A 23,700-nucleotide genomic window follows, 5' to 3' on the forward strand; every position below is an offset into this window, starting at 1 on the left:
GTGGGTGGGTGGGGGGGGGGGAGTCCTGCATGACATCACTATATTAATCTCAACCTGAACCGGTCTCATGATTACATCAATGATTGCTTTTGTTGCTGGTGTACCTAATTGATTTAATAGGATTACACAGAGAGAGAGAGAGAGAGAGAGAGAGAGAGAGAGAGAGAGAGAGAGAGAGAGAGAGAGAGAGAGAGACTGGGGGCAGTATTAAACTGCATAGAGGATGTTTGGGTACCTAACAGCTTTGCTTGTCTGCTGATTGGACGATAACACGTATCATTTCTGTATAATGGTCCATTTGTTCATTTATATGCAAATGTGTTTAAGTTTAAGTAATTGACTTTAGAAATAGGCTATTTATTGAGTTGTATAGGCTAATGGTTAATTATTAAATAAACCAATCAAAAGGCTGACGTTTAAAAGAAAAGAACAATACAATCTCACAATAAAAGATATAGTTTCCCAGTATTTAAACAGAGCACTTTACCTGAGAAATGCTGTCCTACTTTATCTAATCTGCATTCATTATCATCTCAAATGACTTGTAAGATTTGCATTAGAAGAACCACTGGGCTGTACAAACAGACCACGCCCCCCGATGACGGCAGACCAATCACTGTAGAGAAACTGAGACTTTGAACATACAAGTTGTTGATGTAATACAATTTAATTACATTTTGGAATATATATTTTGCCCATAACGATGACGGTAGATGTCCTAATACTAACTCGCTTATTGTAAAAATAAAATAACTTAAAAGAAAAAAAAGAGTAACTATATAGTCGCAGGCATTAGTAGTAAGTGGAACCTTAGATGTACTCAAAGAATAGGACATTGAAAATAAGCTGGGGACATCATTGTGATCAACTTGATTACAATTCTGTTATGCTCTTTATCACACTCATTCACCCTCGCTCGTTTCCAAATCGAGATTAATACTTTAAACTGCTGTCAGTTAGGAAAGGCTACTGTGGCGTGTAGCCAGGATATTGCAACTGCAATAGCCTACTGATATGTTCCTATTGAGTGTGACAAAAAAATGCTAAATTCGGTCTCAAAAACATGAAACTTAACACAAAATGCCTTTTTTTGTTAAGGGACTGAAGAGCCATAATAAAACGTTTTTTAAATTGTTTTATTGATTTTAAAGGCCACCTTTTTCCACATTTTCTGAAGTAATAGTACAACCAGTGTTTCAAAATCATCCCCAAAGTAAATGCATTGTGATTTAAAAAGAAATACAATATTTACAGAGGTTATTTTCATAGATACAATATATGGCTAATAGCTTTTTATCTTGATTGCTTGCGACACGTTTATATGTATATCACTGAGCTAATTCCCCAAAACACAGACTACATCAAAGACATCAAACTTCTTGGGTGGTTTCTACCAAAAGTGCTACTACAGTTGATTTTCACTGAGTTAATAATGGAAAACAAGTATTTCAAAGGGTTAACGCTTAACACATTGAAATTAAGTAATCTGTTGAGTTTGCATAAGAGATCAATGATGAATTACTTCAACAAAAAACATGATTTGAATCAATCTCAATATCCTGTTTCTAACGGGAAGTAATTCATCTAAAAAAAACATCAAAACTGAACGTGGGAGTTACCATTCATTTCATTCATACATTCAGCAGGTCAATTAATGCTTTCTCTTATATTCTTTATACCAAAAACAGCTTCTCTCTTCAGTATGAAAAAAGTCCACTGAGGTTTGAGCAAACATATACAGAAAAGAGCCTAACTGAGGACAAATGATTATGTGCATTATTTTTAGCAGCTACAGGAAGATATGAGGACTATTCAGATTCAGATTCAGATTCAGATTCAAGCTCTGGTTCCAGGTCCTTCTCTACATCTATCCAGGAGCGTTTCTTGGCACTGGGGAAGTCCTTTCCTAAAGCACCTCGGGTTAATGGCCGAGACGTGTTGACGTCTCTGAACAAGGTAGTTGTTGCAGGACTTCCCGTGGATTTAGTACGAGGGCTTTGAGAAAATCGGACGGGGCTGTCCTCGTTGGATTTAGATGGACTTCTTCCTGCTCGCACAACTGGAGAACTCCATAGCTCTGCAGACTTCTTCTTCGGCGGCCTTCCTCTGCCTCGTTTGACTGACACAGGGTTATCACTAGCCATTCCTGGGGAGTTCTCCGCTTGTGTCTTGGTCACCTCTGAAGTAATGTTTTCAATTTGTCTCTCTTTAACCGGAACAGATGCTTCACTTTCACAGACACTTTTACTGGCGTCTTCAGCCACAGCAGGTCTTTCATTTGCACTAACAGGGGTAACGGGGTGCTTGCGAGGCCTGCCTCTGCGACGTCGGACTACAGAAGGGCTGGGATCAGGCTCAACAGACGTAGGAGCCCGTTTCACACACGTAAAACTCAAGCAGGCCGTTGCCATTGTTTTGTTCAAACCCACCGCTGTGCCCTCCTCCGGGCTGTTCTCCGCAGCTTGCCGAGCCGCCGAGGGCACAAAGATTGATTTGTTAATGAGGGCAAGCTCAGCCAGGGGGGCTTTTACACCTGAACACTTAGGTTTAGAGTTTGGGGATTGTACCATTTTGTCCTCCTCCAAAATACGACTGCTTTCTGAATCCGACAAGTGGTCATATTCGGAAAAGCTCTTGTCTTGGTTCTGAGATGAGTTCACATCAGAAGCTTTCATATTAGCTAAAGAACCATCTTCACCCTCCTCTCCTTTCTGCTTGGGCTCCATGACCACAAGTGTATAGAAGCCTTGACCAACTGTGAGAAAAGAGGAAAAAAAAAATAATATTTATTTATATTTATATATATATATATATATATATATATATATATATATATATATATATATATATATATATATATATATATATATATATATATATATATATATATATATATATATATATATGAATCTTATCATACATACAAATGAAGATAATTTGACTCAGGGATTAAATCATGGCTGAAACGGATGTCTTAACTTACGTGGTTTCAGAGATGAGGGAAGTATGATTCTGCCGGTCTTGGAGCGAATCAGAGGAAGAGGGAACGGCTTTGGATGCTGTACAGGGGGTTTGCTGGAAGTGGGTGTTGAGGGTGCATGCGAGGCTCCACCCTGGGCTGCAGTGACCGGATGTGTAGCTGCGACTGAGCACTCCGTGTGGGAAGTGGGCATACTGACCTGGGCTGAGGCACCAGGGGTCTCTTGTTGGACCTCAAACTTTATCTGATGTTGACCGTCTGGTTGTGGGGGGGCAGGGGCCTTCGCCTGGGTTAGAGAGCACACTGATTGAGGCATGGGTGTCTGAGCCGTGGATTGGGCTGGAGGCCTTTGTAGGTTAGACCGAAGCAGAGACATCATCGTATTTAGGGCTTTTATGGGCGGGTTAGCCTGAGACGGAGCCGTGCAGAAGTCCGGCTGTAGCAGGGGTGTGGACTGGACCTTGGACTGGGAGGTAGTGGCTTGCAGAAGAGCTGCTCTGGACTGGAGTAGATTGGAAAAGAAAGGACTCCATTCCCGCTTCTTTTCTCTTATTTTCTGCCTCTCGCAGATCTCCGTCAGCTTGTGTTTAATCAGCTTGTCTGACTTCCCTAAAAAAGTGAAATTTCATTTGACAAGTTGTGTTACACTGCTCATTATGTAATGATTATCAGATCAAGACTTACAGTAGATCTGGTGGCAATCAAACAATCTAACCAGGGTCATGTCGCCATAAACGCAAGATGTTTTACAGGAGTACCTTTGTCCTGGATAACAAGTTTCAACTAACAGTTGTCCATTTAAAAAGTACATAAATTAGCACAAAGTGAGACTAAATACAAAATGCACACAACATGCACCTACCAAAATTGTACATACCAGACAAAAGGGAAAGCTCCTTCACATAGATAGACTGCATCCGAAACAGCCTCCTTTTCTTCTCCTCCAGATGTCTGGAGGTTTCAACCAGATTTTTGATTTCTTTTTGGGCCTGCAAACATGACAAAACCCAGAAGAGTGAAGACCATGACACAAAGCTGTGAATGGATTTTTTTTTTTTTTTTTTACTTGTAAAATACCAAGAGGGGAAATGATCTGCACAAACTGTTTGTGTGGGCAGCCACACACACAGACACACACACACACAATATGCCTTCTTTGTTGTGAACACATTATTCGTCATTCTTCTTTGATGGTGACCAGTGGCAAATAACATTGTATAGAATGAATTACAACACTTAATGCGGACATTTATTTAAGCTGTTTCTATTGTCAATCACGATTTGAAGACGATTAGGGTTGGGTACCGTCAGGCACGTTTGCAGGATTTTAGCAATACCGAGGTCCAATTTGTTTTTCATTTCCCTGATGTAAATATGCCCATTTTAAGAGGTTCGGAGAGCAACTATTGTATCACAGAAGCTTAAAAACGTGTCAGTGGGCAGTAGGGTGTCACGATTCTCCAAATCCTCAATTCGATTACATTTATTTTTTTTTTTTTTTTATAAGCATAGGTTGCTATGCCATTTTTAGACTAGACTTTTATGCAATATAATATCTGACCTTAGTTCGCAATGTACCACACTACATTGTCAAATTTAAAACATTTATTAACATAATGTAACAACTTATATCTATAACCTGCCATCTGGTTTCTCTTTTGTAACTGCAGTCTTCTTCACAGAAGATGACATTCAAATTCACAACAAAACAAACAAAAAAACAATAAAACAGCCATGTCCATAGTCTCCTCTGAACAATTAAGGTTCGTAAACTATTTCCGAACGGTTGAACATATACCACACAGATTAACTGCCATGTTAGTCGTGCTGCCAGTGGAAGGATATGGTACACGCACATAGCAGAGCTTGCAAACTGTGGCTTTTTTGTCAACAACACGAACGTTGTCATCATAACTCACTGGAAATCCAAAATACTTCCACACCGGCGACTTCAGTGAAAGATGAGGGGGTTCAAGTTCTGTCGATGGGTCTCCTGCATCTGCAGTTGCCATGCTATCGTTTGACTGGCTGTAGCTAAGTTAGAGGAGGTTGACTGACTCGCAGCACTTCAACACTAGTGGTGACGAACTGACCGAAGAGCCGGTTAATTAACCCGAGTAGGGTCACTGAACCGGGAGAATGAACCGACTCACTCCCGTTTTTTTTTTTTTACCTCATTCGTGCCGGCAGCGCTTCACTCAAACTGAGTGCGATCGGTTTATGCTCCGTTGTGTGTGGGTAGCTGATCTTCTGCTACTGTATGTGTAGTAATCTAGCTCATTAGCACCTCCACTGGAGTGGTGGTAGAATCAATCAGGAAATAGACTACCTCGAGCAGGCTACATGTGTGTGTTTTTTTTCTGTTTTTTTTTTCGCTTGGCAAGCCAACCGGAAGTGACATGGGGGCGTGGCAGCATCGACTAATCCATTTTTTTTTTATTCGAAATTCAAGATTGTAACTTAATTTCTAAATCGTGACACCCTTAGTGGGCAGTAACATAAAGGTTAAAGATAATTAGGTAAAATGATATACACCTTCTTTATTTCATCTTTGTGTTTGAGTTTGCATCATTCAAACAATTAACACTAGATTATTATAATACTTATGCTAGGTGTTTAGTTAACTATAAGTTTAATTATAATTGCCAATACGGTTATTACATTGTCTGAACAGTCTCGTGTTTAACAGCACAGAGACATAATAATCCTGGGTGGGACAGTGGGCAGTACCTGAGGCCTATACTACGAAGCAAGGTCAACATGCCCTGGATTTATTTCCTTTACCCGGCTTCACCAAACCTAACAATGGCAGTGCCGCAGAAGGTGTGACACGACGGTGGTTATCACTTGTTCAACCAACCCGTGATTTTCCAATCTAGCAAGCACATTCACATAAAAGGGGCGGGGTTTACTCCATATGATCAATCGCAAACATGCACAAGTCTACCAGAGCCTCATATTTTACACAAGAGAAAGCGATAATCCTATAGAAATATCAAGAACACAGACACGTAATACAGGCAAAAAGCAATACAGTCGCTCCAGCTAAATCCAGGAAGGAAAGTTGGCAAATAACTGCTGATGCTGTAAAATGCATAAATGACAAGGTTAAACAATAGCCTATCACTGCCCCATCAGTCAGGCACAACAAGAGCTGACCATAATTACCCTTGTGCATTCCATAAATGTTTGTTGCTGTATTCTTTCAGTTGCAACCCTGACAGTGGTAAGCGACCGTGGGAGCAAATAAAATAAAAACACAATTCAAACCGGTAAGTAGCCTTAGTTGCACATATTTTAAGGCCAACAAGTACAAGGCTAAGGTAAAGATACGCAATTCCCTCTCCTGAAAATCTATATATTTTAATAAAAAGATACCCATCAGGGAATGTCAATAGGTTTTAAATGTTCTAGCTTTTCCAAGTCTGTCTCAGTGAAGAAATTGATATAGGCCTATTTCTATAGTAACAGCGTAGAGTTGTGGTACTGGCCAGTTAGGAAAATTCTAACGTCATACAAATAAACAGCCAACCAACCAAGTTAACGTTCACTCACTAAAACTTACTAACATTATGTTAACATTAGACAGCATCAAGGGCAACTGCATAGTTTTAACACAGTGCGAAAGCAAGGGAGCTTTTTGTCAGATGTCTCTCTGAAGATGAATAGCATTGAAAAAGTCTACTAATTAAATTCACTTATTCGCCTAGGTTACTTACCTGCTTAGTCAGTAGAAACTAAGAAAAGTTGACTATTTGTTGACACTATACTAAAAAAACACTGCGTTGACCAAAGATCATATAGTTACGACAAGATAATGCACTCCACCGCCTACTCAGTCACCCTCCACCCACACACAAGCAATGACGGTGATGATGATCAGACAGAGGAATAAGTCATACCTATTTTTTGTGTTAAAAATAAATAATGTCCTCAATGGTAGATACGGCCATGGATAAGATTCACATTTTTACCGGTACTGATAACTGAAATTCGGTGCCGGTACCTAACTGTACCTTTTTTACAGTACTTTACCTCTGTAATAACAGGAATGTATTTAAGTTAAGTGTAAATAATTCTAAAGTTCGTAGTTTCTGTCGCCCCCATGAGGAATTCTAAGTAATGACAACAACACAGTCGGCGCATCCACATGATACAAGCCTTCCATGACCGCGCAAGGAATAGTTTTTCCTTGTAGATTTTGCGTAGTTTGTTGCCCATGATAACTGAATATGGCATGTGGAACTGACCAGTGAAAGGAGGCGGAGCCTGGGGGCCCTAGGGTCACTCCGAAGGACAACCTGGAGTCTGTCGAAGAGGACGCGCTGTTCAGAGCGCCTTTGCCTTTCTAGCTTTGTGTGGTTATTTCGCCTCCTATTATCCTTACAATCGTGTTCATTGTCCATTTGATCCTGGAATATAGAGAAAACAAAAGGTTGTATTAACTACAAGTATTACAGACTACTCTGTAATCTGAACCAATAGTATATAAGATAAAACCAATTACACTTTCCACGTTTATTGAGAAAAGTTGATGATATGAGGTCAATTTAGTCAAAATCATAACTTTTGGTCTCTTTTTCTGTATGGCTACTGCTGCTGCATGAGAAAAAGTCTGCTACAGCAGTGAAAAGGCCATACCTGGACATTGAGTTCCCTGCATGATGCAAAACCATCACTGGAATATCTGAAGGTAGAGAAGAATTAAACAAAATTAATTCAATAGCAGAAAAAGCACAGGTCCACATATCATATATCCTTTCATTTACAAGCACACACATTCACAGGTATTACCGTGAGTCCTTCTGTGCCCTGCTGATAGCTTCTTTCAATTTAGCAATGGCCATTCCTTGTCTTACTTCTTCGACAGTCTCAATGTCCACTACCTCATCCTGAAGAAAACATTCAGCATACTTTAAAAGCTGTAAATTACTACAATTACAACATTCAAGGGAATAGATATGCTGACTTTCTTGTTTTGTTTAACGCATTGCAATCCACATTTTATAATTAAAACTATATTTCAGTTAGAGAAACAAATGTTTTACTGAAAACAAAGACATTTCTTATTGACCACACTTACATCTTCGTCACCCTCTCCACAGTAGTCTGAGGAGTCGGAGCTTAAGTCCTCTGAAGCGATATCCAGGTTTGACTCCACATTCCTGTTGTTGGTTTCATCACTCTCGCCTGTGGGCATCTTCTGATCACACTTCAGCTGAGGGGAAATTCCAGGCTCCACTGACTTGCTGCTTGACAGTTCCTTAGCTCCAGTCAAGGAATCCAAACGAAGACAATTTGCGTCTGCATCAGCTGCTAAGTGGCCAAAATTTAACAAAGCATCTTTTTGTGGCCGGGCTTTATCCACACCCGCCATGTTTGTAGTGTTCACAAATTCTGATGAAGCTCCATCAGCTCCAGGCTTAGGGAGTTGAATGAGGGTGAAGCCCCCAGGTAGGGTAACTCCTTGCAGGTTCTGGCCTCTGGTGCCCTGGTTAGCTGGAGGGCAGATCCTGAATGAATAGGTCCCACTCTGTCCTAAGAAGCTGGGGGTTTTCAGTGATGGTGAGACTGTGAGAGAGACGGGCGAGGATGTGGAGCTGTTCTGGAAGGGGCTGACCGAGCTGCGAGGGCCCGTTACAAAAGGCTTGATGGTGGAGGAGTTTTGTGAATGCTGCGGTAAGTTGATGGATCCCTTTCTCCAAGAGTCTGGCTGAATTAGTGGAGCTGATTAAACAAAACAATGCAGGTGGTGAGACAAGTGCTAGATTATGGCTTCTAAGGTTACATTTACACCATTACATTTTGGTTTAAAAATATTTTTGCTACGTTTATGCCTCGTGTTCACACTACTCTGGCGTTTGAGCCCCTAAAATTTGGAAATACTGCTAGCCCCATTTGGTTTGAAAACTCTGGGGTTGCTTTGTAGTCGGGCATAAACGACCCCCTTTGGGAACGACGACACAGGTCCTTCAGTCTCATCGGTTAGGTAGGCTTACATACCTTTCAGTAACAGTTTCACCTTGTTGTTGATCCAAAAATCCCATGTTTTACTTTTCACAATTGTTGTTCTTTCTCCAAAGTATTTAGTGTATTTACAACTTATACGTCCATATTTTAAACCGCAGAGTAACGTCAGACAACCTACTTCTTGTTTACACCTGCATGCACATGCCCAGTGTGTATGCGAATGGTCATAGGATATGCATTGTCAGATGTGAATTTATTAATTTAACTTATTTTTTAAAGTAAGTACTGTAGAATAACTAGCAGGAGAGTTATAATTGAGGTAAGTTTGGAGACATTACCTTATTTAATCATTAAATTAATAAATATTTTTGTTGCATCTCTTTTCGGTGTTGTAATTTGTAGACGGCCCTAAGCACTCTTACTGCCCGGTAGTAACAGCAGCAGCAGCAGAGAGCAGAAGCCAGCAGGCAAGTGTTCATAAACTTCTGGTATACTTACAAACTTTACAATCCATCGTTTTATGAGTGCATAACCTATTTGTACTACTGTAGACGTTTGGTATCATTTCGGGCATTATTAGTGGGGTAATGTTAAGAGACACTTCGGATCCATTAGCCCCTGCGCTAAGCTATTCAGCTGATAACGCTACTCTATGCTAACTCTCCCAATGTTCGACCCAGCTGAAAAAAGCTTCTGGGGGAGTGTTTGGCTCGAGGTCATGGTGCAAAGGACCCTAGGGTGAAATTACTCCGAACCATCACTTTAAGCAATCGGTTTAAATCTAAGTGCTTGGGCTGAAGTTGAGGAACAGAGAGACAATTTTACCTGGTGGTTGTGTTGGTGTCTTCAGTTCATTGGTTTTCCTTGCAAATATAACTGGCGGAACAACTGTGCCAGCAGGCTTTATGTGAACAGTACCAGGAGTGGTGATTTTGTTTGTTGAGTCGGATTTCTGAATGTTTTTAAGAGAAATTCCGCCAGGAGGACGCAGTCGGCCTGTGACAAATGCTGCAAGGCGGTTGGCTGGATGTAGAGATCCCATGTTCCCCAGCAACAGTCTGGCCTGATTGTAGGCTTTGCCATTTACCTGGAAAAGAAAGAAATACATGAATTGCATACCTTTAAGTTCACATGTCCAAGGACGTGGTTCCCTCCTAAAAATCATGAATGCACTGTATGTTCAGTCATGCATTACCAGGTGTAGTTCCACCTTAGGAGAAAGCATATTAAAAGTGTTAGATATTAAAAGCTTTTCTTGAGCCTTACCTGTATAAGTCCATATGCTTGGCAGCCAACAGGTTTGGTCCTGGCTCTTAGTCTGCCGGCAGGTAATACTCCAGTCAAAAAGGGTGTTACTCCAACCCGGATATCGGAATACTCATTTTTTCCAAAGTCCTCTTCTGCATCAATGTCCTCGTCAAAGCTTTTATGTACTTGCTTTTCCTCATCGCTGTCATCATAGTCCTCTTCATCATTATCACTGGCTTTTGGCGGTTTACTGATGTGTACCTAGAAGAAAGTGGAGTAGAGCAGGAGATTCTTTTTGTTATAATTCAAGATATGAAATGAGGACTGACACTATACAACTAAGAGCTTATAACATTCAGAGGCTAGTCTTTAGTCATTTAAATAACTACTAAGTCAAGGCAATAAGCCAGTAAATTTAAATACAAAATATTCTAACTATTTAGGAGACAAGGACAAAATTGACAACACAGCATTTCTGGAGATTCTGGACTTGTATTACTTGTTACTGCATTACTCCTCAGAGACCTACCCTGTAGGTGACGATTGAGCCACTGGGCTTCCGCATGAAGATCCTGGCGACCGGTCGGATGCAGTAAGGTCCTACCCAGAAGCGCCGAGACAGCCTATTCTGATTCATTCGCCGACATAAAGCTTCCAAGACCATTTCGCGGTCCTTGGCCCACTGACATGCTGACTGGATCTCAATTTGCTTTTTTGCGTCTTTTTCATCATTGGTGGTCCCCTGAGAAGCCTTTTCTGCTGCGGGACATAATTCATTATGGTTGTGTATAACAAGAAATAGCAGAATATCTTTAATATCACACAGTCAGGCATGTCAGGTACGTCATCCAGGCAAGAGTAGGATAACAAAACGACTACAATACCTACAAAAAAAGATGTACGGACTTCAGTAGCTGGTAAAACAGAATTGTGTACTAATTGCATCTTCTTTGATACCTTACCTGTTTTTTTAACAGTAGTCAGAGATCTGTGGTACTTTTCCAGCAGGTTATCAGTGGCTGTCTTCTGTGGTTTTGCTGTGGTGTTTGGTGTAGAAGTATGAAGCTCAATGCTGACTTCAGGGGGAGGCTTGCTGTTGAATTCTCTTACACGTGCACATGTCATCATGCTCTCCAAGTATTTATACACTGGATCCTTATCCTCTTCTCGTATCTGCAATCATGATTTTGTTTTAAATTACAAAATGTTTACGCATATAAAACATAGGATTTATTTATTTTAATTTTTTTTACAATTACTAAACTTACAGCTCTTATACTCTAGTAAATAATTAGCAATATGTACGACAGCGTAATGCCTAAATTCAAACACAAAGACATGGAAAAGCCTCTATTAAATCTAATGAGAGATTTTAGTTTACCGGTTGCGTTGGACGAGGCACACCGCTGCGTTTTGCTGCTGCGACCTTTATAGGGGGCACATACAGTGGAGCCCTTTTGGGGGTCAAGAGAGCCTCTGGATCCACATCATTAATGCTGTGGTTCCACAGTTTGTTAGAATGGGAACCCGGGCGAAGCTGGACCACATGTTCCATATTAGTCATTGCTGGGGATGGATGAAAGTACCGCTATATAATTTGTGTAACTGAGGATTGTGACAATACTGAGTAGTAACTAAAGCTAATAAGTTATATCAGCATATCATCATACGTACAATAGTTCTGTAATAAAAATGTAATAAAATAAAATGCTGTGTTCCTGGTAAATTATGTTATAAATTAAATAATGCAGTGGTCTAATTGCTTTAAAAAAAAAGGTATTTAAAATGTAGTCAAAGATACAATCTATTCACCACAATCCACTTTGAAACCCTAATTTTAGGCATACAGAATTAACAGTAGAAAATGAACAAACGATATCAAAATATCTGATCTTACAGTAAACAGGCTGGATCGGTTGTTCGCTCTTTCCCGCACTCGTCTGCTTGACTATCTTGCGTTTGAAGCAGGCACAGCCAAACATGCATTCAGGTCGCCGGCAGTGTAGGGGACCTCTGTTCAGATGCTGGAGACTGGAACACACACAGCCCAGTGTGCAGAACTCCTGACCACATTCAGGTACCATGGTTTTACACTTTGGATACTGGGCCACTTTCAACACCTGACTGGGGAGCATCTGATTAAAAAGAAAGGAGACTCATCAAAACATTTTTAGATGCGGGTGCCTTTTCTCCATGTGACGAGTCTATTTATGTGATTATTAGCCAATAGTTGTTTTCAATACTTCTTACTTACCAATTTGTATTTTATATTGGCAAAAGTTACTTTCAAAGTAATTTCACAAAAAAATGACATCATCGCTGACACAGAAGCATCATTAATAGGGATGTAACGATACACTCAACTCACAATTCGATTCACGACTTTAAGTTCACAAAACGATTTTGTCACGATTTCTTTCATAGAATGAAATGTTTACGGAGTGAAATAAAAGCTTACGGAGCCGACCCAAACAATAATAAGTCCCATCGCTGTTGTTTATCCGACAGTGGCGGTGTCCATTCTGTCTCAAAGTGCTGCTAGTCTCCTCTGTGTCTTCAGCTGTACACAGTTGTACGTCCTGGTGTTGGAATTATTTCCAGTGAAATAACGTCACACTTTGCACCGTTTAGCTCCCAGCATTTTAACCGTGTTTAAGCCAGCTAATGTTATTAGCTAAAAGTAGGCTAACGTTACCCGCTGTATGATAATTAGCTTCACGGCCTAGGCTATTTAAAAATTGCATTGCGATTATAATTTTTTTCGTCTCAACCGGTTGTAGTCTTCACACATTTAAATTTTAACCATTTCACGTTGCATGCATCGTTATATCCTTCATCATTAATATCAACATGAATGTAGACAAACCCTGTGAGAGTAGACTTGAACAGTGTGTTGCGTACCTGTTTTGTCAGAATCACAGACAGAGCCACAGACAGCCTGTCTGAGGTCAGCTGTGTTCTGCCCAGACCCTGGCTCACGGCTTCAAACTCCATCTGCAACAGTTTGAGCTGCAACTTAGTGAGGCCTGAAGGTCTGTGTGTCATCCCTTGGCTCTGCCCAGCACTCCCCGCTGGTCTCTGGCTGGTCCCTGGCTGGTATGTAGATAATCTGAAGAGACAGGATTGACAGAGCAGGGCATTTTATTTTAAAATGGTGGTTCTATCATGTACTTTTTGACGTTGGCAGAATCAAGAAAGCCCGTTTATAATAAAAGCAGGAAAATCTATAGTAGAGCTGGCAACTATTAAATTAATCAACTATTTAGATTATACATTTTTTGAATATTTTCTGTTTTTCACTCAACTATGAGAGTAATAAAGAAAGACAGTTGAGGACATAATCTTATACTTTGGAAAACACTGATTTGAACCATTTTATAGACCAAACAACTAATCAATAAATCAAGAAAATTAGACAGATTAATCAACAACAAAAATAATCGCTACTTGCAGCCCTAATCTACAGAAAATGATTGGCAACTCTTTTGATAATCAGTTGGGGGCAAAAATAAACTTTGATGGTAAAAGCTTCTCAAATGTAAAGATTTGGGGCTTTTCCTTCTTTGGATTTGAACTGCTGGTTGGACAAAAATGCAACATGAAGATGTCCCCTTATGCTTGAAAACGTCACCTCAGGACATTTTGATGGATTGATGTCTTATATACCCAACAATTCATTGAGGAAAGTCATCACTAGAGTTAAATCGATAATTAAAATAATCATTAAGACCCAAAAAATGAACCCAAATCACACACACTTCCTTACCCCTGTGCTCCTGGCTGTGCAGATGCAAACTGCTGTAACTGAGCTTCTGCTTGAACAGGGGTCGCAGCCACAGAGGGAATCGGTGATGCCAGGGGGGCAGAGTAGAGGCGGGGTTTGTGGGAAAGGGGACAGGGTCTGTTGGCCCCCACAGGGAATTTGGAAGTAGCTTTTCGATGCTTAAGTACGCTGTCCAGGGTCTTTACATAGCTGGAGCTTTTAACAGGCAGCTGATAGGCCACCGAGCCCTCAGAGTTTGTGGAGAAGGCAGCGGCACGCTCACTGATATACTGGGCTTCGTTTTCCAAGTACTCATCCAACATGTTGCTGCAGAAGGCAGATAGGTTCTTTTGTGATCCTTCAGGAGAGAAGGAATGAAGAGACTTTCATTTATCAACGAGGAATAATGAATCCGGCACAGCACAAGTACATTTGGTTGGTTTTAGTACAGTTAATCTTTTGGTAATTAGAATGACTAATAATCAAACTGCTGGAGCTACAACAAGACAAGCAAAACTTACCATCACAGTTAGAAGAAGTTGTTTCTTTGCTTCTTATGAACTTGTTTTTCCATCCCTTTATTTTTGTCATGTCCCTTGTCTTTCCTGTTCGGGAGATGAAAGATATTCCCTCATCTGAGAGGGAAACATACTGCATTAGCCTTCAGTTAAACACTGGCGTACATTAGTAAGAAAACCTTTCCAGCCCTGCAACTCAAGATCGTACAAGGCTCTTAACTGACCTGACTGAAACTACACTGGAAACTTGCAGAATGAGGTAATTTTCACTCAGGATATTGTAATTTATCCTACTAATTACATGATGCTACTTAGGAAATGTGCGGTCTAAATTTAGAGGAAGAAAGATAATTCTTCTCTAAGAGAAAGTGAGGAAAAGACTTGTTATATAAATATCTTTAACCATTCTTGATATCTCATCTTCATTGCTGAAATACTGGGTATAATTACACAGGACCTTCATCACTTCTCCCTTGTGGATCTATGGATATACAGGGGGCAGCGTGCCAACAGCATTGGCTTCTATCACAGCTGATCAGCACTGTTTGTAAGGTCTGTATTTATTACAACAGTAATACTACATGAGGAACTGCACGTTTCATGTATTAGACAACGGCTTGTCTGCCCTCAGGTGAAAATATGGTAAAACATTTAACTTATGTTCAAGTCCACATAAGGTTTTATAGGGGGGTCTGTTTACATGAATTAGTACAGTCCGATTTTCTACACCATAATAACTCTGAATTACACCAATAAATAAAACAAATCAGGATTCAGAATAAAACAAATCTGAATCCTGATTGTACATGAGCCCGGTCGAAACACGCACCAACAAACAACATTTTAGAAGAACTGTAGACTGAGCACCATAAACCAATTCTCCTTTTGCTTCCCCCTTGCATAGAGGTCAGCTTCTTATCAAAGACCCTGCAGATCGGGGTGCAACACTATTCAGGAGCTCATGCCTGAGGTCAATTTCCCAGATGGCCAGACCACCTCAGACAAGTAACATATAAAAGGTTCTTTGCTCAATTTTGAGAAGTTTTTAAGTTAATCTTAAACCTTATGTAGGGATAATTCTGTTGGCTGTTTTTATTGTCTGACTCTAAGTCTTGTATTTTTGTTTGCCTTGTCTTTTTTCTTGCTTCATTTTTTTATATATACATTGTGTGATTTGTTTACCCGTTTGTTTGTTGTATTGCTTGTTTACTCTTTTTTATTTTTATTTTTTTTCAAACACCGCCACCCTAGCCATTTCACAAGCCCACTCCTGGTTTGACGGCACCCCTTCATTCCTCCATCCTCTTAAAATAATCTGTCTGGCTATCATTAAACTAGTCTGGACCCAGCTTCTTATGTTCTTAACCATGCCGTTTAGGATTGACCCATCTCCCAGAACAAATCATCTTGGGCTGAATGGAACCTGGGTCCCTGCAATCCGACATACAGTAGGTTATCATGTATCCCAGTCAAAAATTCCTGGACCTTATCACAGGACATGAAGTAATTGGCCGTCCTCTGTCTTACATTTCCAACAATTTGGTGCGTCTTTCAGACCAATTCTAAACAATCTGGAGGGAGTCCAATAGAAGCGATGCATAATCTTGAACTGAATGAGGCGCACCCTCACATCTCGTGGCACGTTTTAATATTCCTACAGATTCTCTCCCACATCTCATTATCCAGGCTAATACTCAGAACACTTTTCCAATGTCTTTTTGAGGGCTGTCCAGGCTCCATCCACAAGGGTCTGCATAAGCATAGACTAATACCCAGAAGCCTCGTGACCTTTTCCATATTTTAACCACACCTTATCTAAACATTCTGGTGCTTTAGGGGCTTAAGAACTGGATCCAAAAATGCCTAAGTATCAAATATCTATTTAAAAAAAAAAAAGAGAGAGACTAGGTAGAGTTGCAACAATTCCAAAATTTGCTGTCCAATTAATTGTCTCAGAAATTATTGAGATTAACAATATAATTCTTGAATTTCCCCTTGGGGATCAATAAAGTATCTATCTATCTATCTATCTATCTATCTATCTATCTATCTATCTATCTATCTATCTAATTTAAAAATATTTATTTATTCAGTCCTTTTTAAACAAATGAAAGTTTTGAATGAATTCCAGGACACATTGTTTTGTTATGTGACCCAGATAATACAGAGCCGAAGTAACGCCCATCTACTTACAGTCCGTGGATCTATCTTTCGAAAAAATATGAACGGGAGTCAATGGAGAGAATAATTATCTTTTGGTCCAGTTTGAATTGTGCCATGGATTACAAATATAATGTTCGTCAACTTAAAAGATAATATTTTAACCGAAGAAAGTCTTAGTTAGCCGTAGGTTTGTCATATGACCACTTAGTTTTGTGTGAAACCGCTCAGTGAACTACATCTCTCGTCTCACACAATTAACGTCACCTAGCTTGATGCTGAACTTTCTCCCTAGCTAGCTAGCTTAGCTCTGTTCCACAACACAGATAACGTTATCTTACCTGATGTTTTATCCAGTGAAGTGTTTTCAGCAGATAAGAAAAAGAACAAGCATAATTTGAGTAACGTTACAGCAAGACGTCATCCATGCGACTTTGAAGTGTGTAGTCTTTCTAATTACATATTTTTTTTACATATTTTTTTACATATAGTCTTATACTTCAACAGTTTAACAATAATCTGAGACTTTCTTGATTTGCGAAATTATCTATTAAACTGATGAACATCATATGTGTAATTCATGGCTCAATTCAAACGGGATAAAAAAATGATTTGTCTTTCCCCATTCACTACCGATCATATTTTTTTCTGAGTTAAGGTCCCATGGCGGTCCACTGGAAGGGGAGGGATTTCGCCTCTCTATGTAGTAACACAGGTACACAGCCTATGAAGTAAACCACGCCTCTTGTTATCATAAAACACCTTTTCTAACTGTATACCCCCTCGTAACTTTTATTGTTATGAACGTGTATAGGGTCAAGTGCCACCAACTAGCATAGCTTTATCTCAACAGTCCGACCAATAATTACGTATATAATTACAATTTGGCATATCTAAACAAAATCAACAATTACCATGAACAACCAACATAACAGACCTTAGCTAATGTTAGCAATTAATTGCGGTTAAACAAAGAAACCGTGATTACGTAAATAAATTGACCTGGCCTAGACCTAAAGACTCCCAATTCTTGTCCCACATCCTCAAAGGATTTCAATATGCACTAAAATACAGATACACCAGTGTGACAATTCCATTTTCCAACCAAACCCTTGAAAAAAGGGGAGATTTACCAATACATAACTTTGGATTTTGCCAAACAATTATTTATATATATATACACAAAGTATTTAGATATGGATCCAGTTCAAACAGCCGGGCCACTTTGATCCAAATGACATTTAAGTGGGATATTATCGGATGTGTTTTTGCCTCATCGCCATACATGTAATTTCTTGTTTTTTAAATCTTTTGTATATTTGCGCAAATGACTAAACAAAAAAACAAAATCTTATTGTGACAAGATTGTCAACATTACAAATATATAAGAGAAATCATATAGTTCAGAGCTAAAATATCTAATTTCCTTGTCCAAATAGAGCTAATGTACAGGACAAGAATGTGCCTTCAATAAACATGTCAAAAGTTCAGTCAAACTTACCAACAGGAGACAGAGCCATGGCATTGCCTTGTTCTGGTAGGTTTGGCGGAGGTAGTGGCAGATGAACCCCCAGATACTGCAGGTCGATGGACTTTTTTTGGTCTAGGGAGCTCAACTTCAAGCCCACTAGAAAACAGACAAAGATGAGTCAACAAGAGAAAAATATCTACACTTTATTACTTTGTATAACCTACTCCACCACTGGGATATTGATGTGTGTATGAACTCACCCTCCTGCAGCACAGGATGGATGACCTGACTGTGTTTGAAAACCCTGAGGTCCTGCAGCAGGATAGCCTCCAAGCGGGCTATCTTCTCCTCATCAGTCTCTGGAATCACCTCCACTAAAGACACCACAGAGATGTTTTCAAAAGAAAATCGGGCACATGACATTTGATTCATTGGAAGTGAAATAAAATAGCATGTAAGCATTTCATAACATGTAAGATAGGCATAACATCCACAGTATAGGAGCACTGTATACAAACATTTGTTACGGATGTCAGCCAAATAAATGGAGATCTTTACATTGCTTACCTCTTTCCTTAAACTGCACTGGTGTTAGGGAAACTGGAGATGCTGATGGTATGCTTTTGGCTGGCTTGTCCCTGAAGTGAACCTCAAGAGCTTGCTGTCAAACAGAAGAAAAATAAAACTTCAACACTTCATAGGACCAATGTGCAGCCAAAATGATTGTGGGATGCAACAACAAAGCCCATCTCAGGAATGCAATGACACTACACCCAACTTAATGAAAATAAATCCTTTGGAGACATGCAGATATGTGCAGAGCATTCTTTGCAGTAAGTAACTGTTTAAAAGTGTTTTACCTTTGAGGTAAATGACACAAACAGCAGGCCTTCTACATCATCCAGCTCTGGTTGCATAGCGACAGTCGATGTGCTGTGGACTAGCATGGGAGAGGTAACTGCAGCTTTCCACTCTCTTCCCCGCGAATTTGCCCAACGTTTGTTTATCCTCTTTCTCCTTTTGCGGTACCCAGGTGATGAGCCCGGGTTAGACGTTGGGGATATCATTACTGTAAAGTTCCTGCACCTTAGGGGTTATACTGACGGCATGGGTTTCTTCATGGGGTTCCACAAGTGGACGTTTTTGGACAAGCACAAGCTTACCAAGGGCATGCTTTCCTCTAATACAGGGGACATATGGTTCATCCTTAGTGGAAGGGCCAGACATTATGGGCTTCAGGACCAGTCGGGTCTCTTGCTCATTTGGGAGGGAAGCAGAGACGCTGTGCTTCTTTGTGCTGTAACACAGTAAAAAGGAATACTGTTTATGGACACTAAACAACTGAAAATGACAATCTCATTATAAACATATATTGACTTGTGATGGCACGGCATGTGGCAATGGTATTACAACAGGGTAATTCCAGCAGTTTAACTTATAAAAGACCACCCATTTCCTAGCTTATGTCTATGTACGTGTCATTGCATAACTTGCTTACATTCTACTATCCCCCATATCCTACACCTGATAATGCAGTCAAGGAAAGGGGTTGGGTGCCAAGACCTCCAAGATAGAAGTGTGAGACTATGACACCAACAAAAACTATAGGGGGCGGACACAGTAGCAAAACATCTCACAGCGTAATGCAATCCTGTACAACAGCCCTGCAAAAAATATAGACTTTGAAACTCGTATTTTTGGCTGAGAATGCAAAACAGGTGTCAGTTCAAACCGATGCAAACCTTTGAGGCCGTGGTTTGTGGTGTTAAAAAATAAATGCCCTGTTTCAACTTCCTCTATTCAATGTTGTTGAAAGTCCTTTTTTTTACAACTGTACTGGACTATATCATGTGTAAAATGTGAAGATGTTACGGCTATTCTATCTATCCACCATACAAATGGCCGTTCCTTAAAGTGACCTGCCAGAATTTATCTTCAAGGGTGTGGCATCTTGTCCACATTTTTTAGATGAACGATCAGGTTTAGTTACTAGCAACCAATCTGCCATTTTGTTAACACTGACATTAAAATACAAACATTTAAGACAAAGCATGATTTTTTGAATGACAAAAAAGCTTTTTAAATGGTTCCAAAAGCTGCACAGTCAAATGCCATTAATAGAGTTAATTAGGTACACTTGTCACATATTCTACCTTTACTGAGCGTTTAATGTTAAAACTGAGAGGTGCTAATATAACTATATGTTTATTACAGGGGTCATAGTGGTGTTATTGTAATGGACTGCTGGAAACCTTTAGGACGATTAATACTGTGGGACTATGGCAAATTGACCTGAAGTATAGAATAGAAATGGGGTGCATTTTTGTTCTTGTCTGGACAGATTTCTTGTTGTCGTTTTATGTTGCTTTTCTTCCTGCGTAGGCACTGTTATTATGTTGATGTTCTTGTGCAAGCTACAACCCCAATATTAAACAAAGTTAAATGAATACCTCCCTGACCTCCTTACATAAAAAACTATAAATAAAAAAAAAAAAAAAAAAAAAACTTACTTCAGATCCACAACCTTCTCCTTGTTTTCACTGAGTTCAGCAGGTTTTAAAATAGACGGCTGAGTGGCTGTCTCCACCACAGGTTGAGCCTCTGTAGTGACCCGCTGTAGGCGAGAGTTGTTCCCGTCCTCTCTAAAGCCTTTTGCAAACGGATTATGATTAATTTTCAGCTGGGTGATCCGAAAGTTCTGATAAGTCGTCACAGCCATGAATTCAGTTTGCGGAAAAGTAAAGGTCATGCTCTCTGGTCCCATAACCACAGGCTGGTCAGGTGTAAGTATGTCACCATCCGGGACAGGTATCACATGTAGCCTAGGAATGTAGCGATGCATGGAGTGTAGGATTATGTGACCAGCATGGTCTTGGGAAAAATTGGTCAGTTTGAGTTTGTAAAAGGACACCAAGGTACCCATCCAGTCCGAGCCTCGAGCCGGTGAGTAATGGTGGGAAAATGCCCGAATCAAACCCTGGGCCTGGTGTTCTGCTGGTCCATTGACCTCCCATTTGGATGTGCTCCAGCGGTACCTGTACTGGTCTGATGGAACTATGGACAGGACCAGACTGTACAAACGATCAGGATCTAGGCCAGACAGGCGATATCGGCAGTAAGGGAACATGCGGCGCCCCGGTTTAGTAAGAATCATCTCAGTTCCACAGCTGTAGAACTGTTTCCACACACTGTTATTCTCCAGAGTGACACTGACACCTTTGAAGGTCAGCACAGTAGGAAAGTCATTTTCCAGGTCTGGACTGCCAAATGTAGTAGATGGCAACTCAGACAACAATAGTGGTGATTCTGATATGTTGACGATGTTTGTCTCTGTGCATTTTAGGGAGTCTGATGCTGATGCTATATGTGAGGTAGGTGGACTTATTTCAACAGTCACTCCAAAAAAAGTAGGTGATGCTGCAGCAGGCTTGGCTGGGCTAGCTTCAGCAGGGGAAGAAAGAGACAAGCTACAATCATTACTTGCCATGGAGACAGCTTTTTCCTCAATCATTGTCTCACTGGGCAAATTAGGTTTCGTAGTGTTTGGATCAAGAGGAGTTGAAGAAAAGGCGATAGTAGGAGAAACTGAGGAGGGAATGTTAGTCAAGCTCCCCTCCTGTTTCTCCAATGCATTCTCCATTGATGTGAGTTTAGAGTCTGTGGCAGGCATCATCAATGGCGGTGGCTGTCCCACTTCATTTGATACCTAACAGAAAATGATACAATAATAATAATAATGTTAACTATATAGCACAGTGATGTTCATGGGTACAGAATACATTTCAGAGCTAATGAAACACAAGTGCTAATATCAGACAAATCCTGACAGAAAATTTAGAAAAAGATAGTAAAGACAAAATAAAAGCCAAATATAACCAATCTCCTGACAAATGTTAACAAAAGCAATTACAAGTCATCCAAGCAGAGCAAATACTGGCAGAACAGAAGTAAGAGCCATAAAAGATGCAACAAGAAACAAATCAGCAGTCAATACATGCAAAAATGCAGTAGCGTCAAGATCGAAAAGCGGCCGATTGTGAGCCACTGTGATACATAGGCAAAAGTCGATCCCCTGGCGGCATGACGGCATATGCCACAGCGGCATAAACCGATCCCCTGGCAGTCACTATACCTGCGCCGGTTGTCAGAGTGGCATGCCGCTTGTGTTCCACCGGCACACTGTTTAATAGCAGGCGGAAGTGGTAAAGTTAGGCAACGCTCAGTGACAAACAGTGAAGTCATTTCATATATCATTGTCTATGTACTAAGTTGATTTAGAGCTAACATGGCTATTGCTAGCCTCACCACCATAGACTGTATAACTATACATATATTTTTATGTCTATGCTCACCACCGTAGCCAGTCTGACAAATCAATAAGAAATATTAGCCAAATAACGTTAACCAAATAAAAGGAATGTAACGATATATGTGTCTCTTGTCCTTTTATGGTTCTCTTGGAACCATATGGCAGCCATCTTACCTGGATTAAGTTTTAGAATTGTTCAATTGGAACCTATGGTGAAAGAGTTGTGTTATGTATCTTTATAATCTCTTCATTTCGCTACGAATACATCAATACTGTTTTGTGTCCAAAAGGAATTCCAATAAGTGTCACACCACTGCATCAAACCAGAGCAATTTTAGGATATGTTGTGCACTACTGAAAAATAAATGAGCTACTTATGGAAAACCTATCATTTATTTACAACCATGGGCCATACGTGGTCATTCTGTGAACTAGTGAATTGTTTTACTGTGTAAGGACATGTAAAACATATATTTATGAACTATATCTAAAATAAAGATGAAGCTTTACTAATCCCCAGAGGGGATATTCAGTTGTTACAACACTTGTTTGTCTTATATAGAGATAGTAATATAAATAGGACATAGAATATAATGAAACATGCCAAGCTAATAAAAAAAAGCCTGCTTTGCTTGTTAATACTAGTAGCCTATGGCTTGACATTCAAGGATGAGTTGTTGTGATAATGTTGCATACCCTTATTTGCATGCAACAATGGACTACAGAATAATACATTTTAAATAAAAGATAGAACAGAGGTCAAAACCACTGAGAAACCAGGTGTGAAAAAAATAAAAAAAAACACCAAAACATACGCCCATATCCTTGGCATCCTTAAAAAAATAAATATATATATATATATATATATATATATATATATATATATATATATATATATATATATATATATAGTTTATTGTATAAATTATTTTAGCAGTCTCAGAAAAGTGGACCCTGAGGTGTGCAGATCCCTTTGGTCTGACTGACCAATAGCCTGCCTGGTATCACACTGCTGAGGACATGGCTGAAATGCTCGGACGGGCCTGTATCTTAAGTATGGCAAAGACACTCAAAACGGACATTTTGTTAAACGTTTCTATGTTTGCAGCCCTAATGAAAATCATCTCCGACAGGACGAGCTAATAATGTAACCTATTTTCTTGTTGCCCTGCCCTCTCTAGGTCAATTTATTAATCACACAGTCACACCAACACACAGATGCTGTAGCCTGGTCTAAAAGGTGTTAACCGGTCGAACGAGTACATCAAATGGGCAATTTAT

The 23,700-nt window shown here is 39.9% G+C and overlaps 2 protein-coding genes across 3 annotated transcripts; both read right to left on the minus strand.

Annotated features, from left to right (window-relative positions):
• Positions 1-1,115: 1,115 nt before the first annotated feature.
• On the minus strand, positions 1,116-19,158 carry magl (MAX dimerization protein MGA-like). 2 transcript variants are annotated; one of them, XM_039782071.1, is made up of 20 exons: positions 18,971-19,158; positions 18,678-18,771; positions 18,371-18,484; positions 18,141-18,266; positions 14,483-14,596; positions 13,965-14,319; positions 13,100-13,307; positions 12,096-12,333; positions 11,580-11,764; positions 11,161-11,371; positions 10,728-10,954; positions 10,217-10,459; positions 9,776-10,037; positions 8,064-8,707; positions 7,775-7,872; positions 7,622-7,667; positions 7,231-7,392; positions 3,858-3,969; positions 2,984-3,589; positions 1,116-2,755 (listed from the first exon to the last, which is right to left on the minus strand). In XM_039782071.1, the coding sequence occupies exons 1-20, from the start codon at positions 19,055-19,057 to the stop codon at positions 1,809-1,811; spliced, it is 5,079 nt and encodes a 1,692-aa protein (XP_039638005.1). In that variant the 5' UTR covers positions 19,058-19,158; the 3' UTR covers positions 1,116-1,808. The 2 variants fall into 2 exon arrangements, with proteins under 2 accessions (XP_039638005.1, XP_039638004.1); XM_039782070.1 differs by having other exon boundaries at positions 10,728-10,957.
• Positions 19,159-20,616: 1,458 nt separating this feature from the next.
• Positions 20,617-21,780, minus strand: LOC120546406 (T-box-containing protein TBX6L-like). Its single transcript, XM_039781331.1, has one exon. It carries the CDS (start codon positions 21,778-21,780, stop codon positions 20,617-20,619), a length of 1,164 nt encoding a protein of 387 aa, XP_039637265.1.
• Positions 21,781-23,700: the final 1,920 nt, after the last annotated feature.

This window comes from Perca fluviatilis, chromosome 18 (genome assembly GCF_010015445.1).
Source record: "Perca fluviatilis chromosome 18, GENO_Pfluv_1.0, whole genome shotgun sequence".
NCBI lineage: Eukaryota > Metazoa > Chordata > Actinopteri > Perciformes > Percidae > Perca > Perca fluviatilis.